At 41.2% G+C, this 8,287-nt stretch overlaps 1 protein-coding gene across 3 annotated transcripts in view; it reads right to left on the bottom strand.

Moving 5' to 3' along the window:
- The window catches only part of lasp1 (LIM and SH3 protein 1), a 28,832-nt gene extending 21,599 nt beyond the window's left edge, over positions 1-7,233 (bottom strand). For all 3 annotated transcript variants that reach the window (XM_083896140.1, XM_083896139.1, XM_083896141.1), the window contains exon 1: positions 7,003-7,233. In XM_083896140.1, the coding sequence (XP_083752266.1) occupies positions 7,003-7,071 (69 nt within the window). In that variant the 5' untranslated portion in view covers positions 7,072-7,233. The remainder of the gene's footprint in view (positions 1-7,002) is intronic.
- Between the last annotated feature and the right edge of the window lie 1,054 nt (positions 7,234-8,287).

An 8,287-nucleotide genomic window follows, 5' to 3' on the forward strand; every position in this document is an offset into this window, starting at 1 on the left:
GGTGCATCTACTATTGTGGCAGCAGCCCAGTATGGTGCGAGTATCTCCACCACTATAATCTGTTACAGTCACCTACTTCTCATTTTCCAGATCTGTAATAAAAAGGTAAAACTGTATGTGTAAGGCTTGCAGAGGATTTGTGTAAATGCAAATTATCTTTAGGTAAATGTGAGTCCATCAGCCGTTTGTGGACTTTGGTGTTGCTTTCAAAACAAACACTGACCTGAGGTCCGTTCCAGAGACCAAGCCTCAACTGTTAAGAAAACCTTTCCTAAGCCTCATCCAACCTGCTAACCCACATTCCACTGGGAAAACCCTCATTATCTTTCCACCTTCACATGGATAAAAACCTTCTAGGCTGCCCCTTAGATAGAAGTAACAGACACACCGCTCTAAGATTGCTCAGGCCTCATTTGAAAGCCGGCAGGGCTGCATGTGTCCACAGTTGACCTTACTGCCAATAGTAAAAGTTAAACACTTCCCTCTCGATTTCAAAGGACGACTCCAATTCTCCACTCTTCTTGCAGGTGTATTCTCTACATGTATGGCTAAGCATTTGAATGTATATCACCCCGATAATATCCAATGCATGCAGGTAAGTGAAACACAGGCCACGTTCAAACTTGGTAATACATTTAGTCCAGAGTGATCCGATCACAAACACAACACTCAAAGTTGGTTTGCGGACAACGTGGAGCCACATTCCTGAGCATGTACGAACGCAATCCATCTCCAAGACACATTACAGCCCACCTTCTCAGCTGAAATCCACTGACCCGGTGCAGTTTCACACTTCTCAGCACCTAAACATAGATTTAAAAGTAGCTAATGCCAAATTAACATAAAGGATTTAGCTTTTTCAATTGTTAAAAACTGATATTATTTTACAGAAGCGCGAGTAGATTAGAGCTTTGTTTCACTCAGCAGCACACAACTTTACAGTCATATTTGTATGAAAAATAAACATGTTCTTGTGAACAAATATGATAGTGTGAAAACCAAATCTGATTTAATGTGGTCACAGAGGAAGCATCCAATATACAATTTCATAACATTGCCCATGCATGACCTAGTGCCAAGAATGAACCACCACCCATTTGCTCGTCACCTAGGCAAGTCACAATCTGAATAGCTGGTTTTTGGGAGGATTATATTCAGTCCCTTATTATGGGATCTAGCATCAGATGACTGCATGCCAGAGGGAAACAAAGAGGGAGATGTGGGGTAAGAAACTGCCCATAGTTTTTTGTTAGCGAGTCTATCCAGCAGTTAGCCTTGTCCTGTTCCAAGAAAACCTGGCTCTTGGGTGCCCAGGTACCAGGTCTGACAGTCAGCTGGAAAATGAGGACACTGCAGAGACAGAGCTCTAGAAATAAAGAAACCCATCAAAAAAAAAACACACACACACCACCGTCTCTCTGCATCAGCACAGCTCAAGGACACAGCGCTAGTCAATGTGTACACATGTGGGTGAAACTATGATAACTGTGTCTTTGTACATGTGTATACACCACTCCATGTAGGTTATGTGTCTCAGCGTGTGATGCATGCATTTCAGCCTATCGGGAGCAAAAATGCTCAGTCAGGCTCACAGCTCCTTTTTGGTGAGCACCAGAAACAAGTTGGCCTGGACAGTAACCCTGCAGCTATAAGAGGGATTTCAGACTGCATGTATGCACTGAAATCACACGATGAGTGATGGTTGGTGATGTTCTGACCACACATACCAACAACAGACTGATAGAAGACAATTAGGTGGCCGGCTTAAGGCTTGAAAATGCTGCAGGCCTGTCATGTCAACCACTTCCTGTGTCAACATTAATCTGTAATCTAAAGGGCACATTACTCACTAGTTCTGGTCCACTAACAACAGTTATACACATTTAGCAAAACATTGTTGTCATTTGACCTTTACTGATAACTATGGCTGCAAGTGAACACATTTCATGATCAATTTAATTGATTAGACATTGGGTTAATAAAATGTCAGGAAACAGTGAAATGTGCACTGCATATTCCATAAACACTCTCAAAAACTCAAAGATATTCTGTTTAATTTACTACCACCAAAGACAATTGCAAGTGATTATAAATAAGAAATTGGAAGTAAATATGTTTGAAAACATGAACACACTTGGATTCATCAAACAACTTTTATAATAACTGTTAAATAATCTGGCAATCTAGTGTTTGAATGACTCATACTCTAGTCCTCTGGTAATAACCACCCAATTAAGCATCAGAGGAATTTTGCACCATGTAACCCTGAAGGACATCCAGTGGGACCCTGATGAAATGACTAAGAACTCTTGGTCAAATCAGTAGCAATTAACTTCAGTCAAAACCACCATTTTATACATTTAAAGGCTGATTAGGACCACAGATTGATATGCTGTTATGGCTTTTAGACTGAAACCATCTCTCTAAACCAACAGTAGAAGATGAATACCAAAAGAGACACAAACGCATCGAGTGGCCCATTACAGCGTCTAACTCTGTTTGTGTGAGAGTGTGAAAGATTATTCTTGTGTGAGACAGAACATGCCTAAAGACAAAGTGCCAACATCTGGCTGGTGTTAATAGAGGAAACTCTAGGCCATTAATGCGTGATGGTTAATTATAAGACTACCTGATGACTTCAATTTTCACCAAAGCCATAGGCTTCTGTTGCTGCTGAGCAGAGACGCTGTGATTTGAACAGACGTACTACACAAGAACAGAGTATGCACTTGACACACTCTCCAAAACACCACAGACTGAGGTGTGCACCTAACAATCCAATCCAACTTTATTTGTTAAACACTTTAAACAAACCCCAGTGGACCAAAGTGATGTACATAAACACATGAGTAAAAACCTAAAAAATGAAATACAATAAAATAACATAAAATAGATTAAAATAATTTAAAGATCATGAAAACAGAAGAAAAAATTCAATACGCACGCACACACAACTAAGTGAAATGTCAAAACTGTTCTGCCTTATAACAGATCACGCAAAATCGCATGGGGGAGACATGTCTTCCGTTTTATCTTAATGGAAGTTGTAGCAAAAATAAAAGAAAAAATACTATATTGGGAAAACAAACAGAGCTGATGCACTTGTTCCGTTTTTCCCTGACAAAAATGCACAAAGGAGAAGTACCTGGCCACTGTGGTGTGATGATTCTGACGTGAATGCATGTTTGTGACTCTGAGTCATCAAAGCAAGGCAATGGGTGGCGGCTGGACAGATTTTCTCACCTCTTTTAGAATTTGGACAACATGAATCAGCACTCGGAATAATCTGGATAAATGCAGTATGAAGGTGGTAGACTAGTTCCTCAACAACTGGGGTTAGGGGAAACATGTTCAGACACAGGTCCATCGAAATGGGAGTTTCAATGGGTGATGCCAATTTCTTTTGTCCAATAGACTTAGTCGATTTTCTTTTTCCCTCCATCTGATAAAATATAATAAATTATACAAAATTAAGTCTCAACTTCAGTAGCCAGTCACTGCACAACACTAATGGTCGGTCTCTCCAATCTACCTTTTATGTCTGCACTTCAATGAAATGATATACAGTATTATCAAAATATAATATATAATACATATTTAATCCATGAAAAAGGTCATCAAAAAACTAAGAAAAACACTTACAAAACATTTAGTTTTAGTGAGTTAGAAACATTTTCTGGGAACAAAAATACATCACTTGTAAAATTTGGCCGATAAATAAATAACCGGACAATTACAATTATGAATCAAATTCAAAATATCAACCCAATTAAATCCCATCCATTTAATCCATGAGAGGGCAAAACTGTGAAAATATTCATGATTTTACTTCAAATGTCTGCAGAGAACTGTTCAGTGGTTGAAGAATATAAAAGAAATTTAATCTATAAAGAATACAGTCACAACACCATGTAATATGAGGTAAAGCTTTTGTGATTTCATGTGAGAGCCATTATATCCAAATTTAAATTGACTGCTTATAAGCACAGTCTTGTTGTTTAAGCTGTTGCTTACAGTTAAGAAAGCACAGAGCCACTCGATGTGAAAAGCACTCGTCTAAACTTCAACCTCCCTTTTGAGCAATTTCCTGGAATTGAAAGGCAGTAGCAGCACAATTGGGGCACACTCCATAACCAGAAAGACCACACTGAAACAGGACACACATCAGCGAGCGATATATTCAAAACAGATGAGAACATGTAAAACAACTGCAGTATGTTCCAAATAATAAAGCTACCCACAATGCCAACTGTATCAGGAAATAATGTGAACATCTTTCAATCCTAATATGACATTTGGTCTCCATTGGAAAAGAGATTTAAAAGGCACAGAATGCTCGATGCACAACATTATATTATTAGATATCAACTGCCAATCAAGCTGGTTTGACATGATTTGCTATGGTCTGATATGATAAGGATTTAACCAGCATGACTTAGTTCTCTACTAATGGTTTATTTTAAGTGAAATCATGAGTCTGAAGTCTGAAATACGTCCAGCCATCGTATCATGTTGGCGGATATTTTACTGTAACTGAACATGGATCGTATTCAGTGATGTTGGTAGACTGTGTCTCTGTAATGCAGACAGCACATGGAGCTAATGAGTACACAGACACAGCAGACGAGAGCGTTGAGAGATTAGCTTTACGCCTAACCACTCCAAACAAATCTCTCAATCTATCTTGAATATACAAACTTCCTGAATGCTGAAAATGGTTGGTAATCTTAAAGCGACATGCATACAAATCATTTCACCTCATAAACCAAACGGGACTTGCTTTTTAGACAACTGGTATATAACATAATGTTGTCTTCCTGCCTACTTCCTTGCTATAAGCTTTATCTGCTGCAGCTCAACAGCAGTCATCAATTAAAGGTCAAACAAGCATAAAAATACATCTACTGTGACAGATACAAGGCTGATCTTTAAGCTAAAAATGCAGCTGTAAAATCCTTACATGCAACAGGCATTCATGTATCAAGGGGAAGCTTAAAAAAAAGAAGGTAAAAGTGCCACTAATGTTCAACTAAAATTCACTTCCTGTCTTTGCATGTGCTCAGCCACCCACCCCCTAAACTGGGCCCAGCCCTGCTTTAGTGGAATGAAGCTGGCAAACACACAAGCCTCTGTGGCTCAGCCTCTGCACAGAGGTGTATTATACTGTAGAGGAGGACTGTCAGGTAAAGATATTCATCATCGGAGAGTACCAATTTAGCAGCGCTGGACTCTGCTGCCTTCACCCGAGCTAGCCTAGCATGTGGAAAAATCCTCAGCCAACATCGCCTCGGTTGCTTTACACAAACGGGAACGAAAACGTGCATGTGTGCCGGGTTGGTGGAGGTGGGGGTGGGGTGTTTTGGCATATCTGAAGGGGTGAGCACTGATGCAGAATGGCAGCAGAGACAGACGGTAGGCTACTCTGCTGTAAGTGGTTCAGAGAGAGGAGACAGTACAACGGGCCTCTGACAAAGCACGTTTTATGGGAGTGTCTGCTGGAATGCACTGCTACAGGCCAGATTCCCCAGCACATTCTCTGAGTACTTGTGGCAATTTGGTTCATATCAATACCAGGCGTCTCGCAGGCTTACACATCTTGTAATGTTAGTGAATTTGCTTGTGCGTAGACTAGAGAGGGGTTCTTCTGAGATAAATCACTTCCAGCCTGGAGCAGTTTGGAAAAACATCGGTCATGGTGCATTCAAGAGCACATCACCGCAGCAGAGCCATAATGCATCCAATCAAGAGCTGATGCTACTTTAGATAATGTGCTTTATGTGCTCTTTCTCCACCTTCCTTGTCCGTCAACCCCAGCAGATAAGTACATCTCAACAAGGATTGATTTTCAATAACTGTTCAGACGTCCATTAGATGAATTATCTCCTTGCCCCAAACCATGCTTTTGTAAAACTGTGTAAACATATATCTGGCAAAGCAGACTCCACCCACTTTGGTAGTTAAAGTTGGTGGTGCTGTGCTTGATCTTGATGCAAAGTTACAGTCTAAATGAGAACAGCAGCATCAAATAAGTACAATATGGTCTCATTTAACTGCCCCAATTCTGAGATGGAACAAGAAGTGTAACACCAAAGTATTATCTCTACCAATGATATTATGTTTGTATTACATTTTCTGGGGATGTAGAAGGTACAAGAAAGGAAAGTTTACATTTTGGTGGTAATCTAGAAACAGATTTAAGAATTGTATTTCCAAAAAACAATAGTAACCTGCGATACTAACCCTGCTAGATAAGGGAGTGTGAGAAACAGGGTGGCCTTGGTGGACTGTGCTTTCTCAAGTTCTTCCTTGTGTCACTTTGATGACTGACAAATTCACTGTGGGTGCAATTGATGAGATTACCACCTCGACTGAGATTAGTTCACAGCCTTTGACGAGAAACTGATCATCCCTGACTTGGATTAGCTCGTGAATTGGACACAGACATAAATCCACGCTGAAATCAACAGGGGTGGACATTAAATGAATGGTTGTCTGACTTCAATGTTCTTTGTAAAACATCATTATTGTTGGATATTTATACGAGAAATCGCCTTATGCGGGATTTTTTTTGTCGAATATGTGGGGAGGTATTACATATCAGTTTCCTTTAGCCAGGCCCCAACATGCCTCGACTGTCGGAAACACTGCGAGTTAAGGGTAAAACCAAACCACAGTCTCAAGTCAGCCTTATATATATACACTCACTTAAATGTAAATACATAAAGTGACCAAATTAGCATATTATTCGAGATATACGTGTTCTCTTCCGCTTTTGCCATCGCCTCCCAGGGACGGTAGCTAGCCGCTTGCTATAGTAGCTAGCGAAATACCTGTCCTCTCATGGTGCGTTCAATTCATTCACAAAAAATACGTCAAATCGCTCATTTTAGGAGAGCGGGGACAAGTCCGTTCAATAGCGCATGGTTAGCGAGACTCGTGTGGGGTGTTTTTATTAAAGGAAGAAAAAGGGGAGAAAGAGAGCCGGTTTAACCGCGTTCTTACCTTGTCCAGACAATTCACTTTTTCCGTGGGGTAAACGATTTGTTTACATCTGCCACACTCCGGATTCATGTTGGAGGAATGCTCGTCTGTGCTAGTTAGCGCGGAAACCGCCGATGCCGTTCACTGTAGCCGTGCGCCGTCGAGTATTAAAAAAACTAGCTATAGTTCACGATCATATATCAGTAGTAGGCCAACACTAATCTAGTTGTGAGTGGCAAATCCAGGAGGTTGCTGTTGTCGTTGTAGCTGCACACACAGCTGGCTGTCAGTCCACTAACCAGACACGGAAAGCGCGCTCTCGCGGCTCCCCCCTCCCTTCCTCTCTGTCTCGTCCGCGCGTGTCCGAGCAGCAGAAGGGGAAGAAGCGAAATGTGTGAGAGAGGTTCAAATGTATCTATGTCTGAAAGAAACGTCTCATTATTACGAACAAGAACGTGTTTATAATGTACATATGCATCTGAATCTGAGTTTGATGCGTGGTTCAACTAATGAAAGCGTCCCACTGTAGTGAACTGCGGAAAGAAAACATCACTGTCCTCACACCATCTGTGCTTGCATAGCAAACTCATGCACTCATCCGGGTTTATTGCAGGTTTTTGGGACTTCACCAATTCAGGGATCCAAAATCACATTTTACACATCTGCCACGTTCACTGCACGTCCCACTTTATGTCCTTGTGATGCATTTGGTTAGGGCGACACCTGCTGACTGCACGGTGGTACTGTATATCTAAACACTTACATGCCACTTTATGAAGTACAATTTTGAACATGGCATTGTTGTTGAAGCATAACGGGTTGGTGTGAGTATTTCAGAAACTACACCTACTGGGATTATCATGCACAAAGTCTCCAGATTTCATTTCACAGAGAACGGTCAGAAAAAGAGCACATTTCAAACGAAGGAGCCACTTCTTTGGGGCAAAGGTGCTCTATTGATGCCAGAGATTAGAGGAGAATAGTCACTACAGGTGGTGAAGACAGGCTGTATTGAAGAACACTTAAATTTAATGCAAATTATTAGTAATAACGGTTTAGCAGGAGTGTTTAGAGCACACAGTCCAGAAAAGGGGGCTAAGGGATATGAAGTAATGGAGCTAAGTTCCAAAACTAAGTTGGCTGGGTTCAGAGAGGTGTCAGGTCAGGGACAAGAAGCAGGGGAGAACAGTAGAGCGTCCTGTTGAAGGAGGAACTGTGTATTTGTAAGCAGAGCTTGACGAGGATGCATGACAGCTGGTCGCCTGGCTGCTACACACCTGACTCCACGCTGGCAACTGCACACACA

Source organism: Microchirus variegatus, assembly GCF_963457635.1.
Source record: "Microchirus variegatus genome assembly, chromosome: 10".
Taxonomy (NCBI): Eukaryota; Metazoa; Chordata; class Actinopteri; order Pleuronectiformes; family Soleidae; genus Microchirus; species Microchirus variegatus.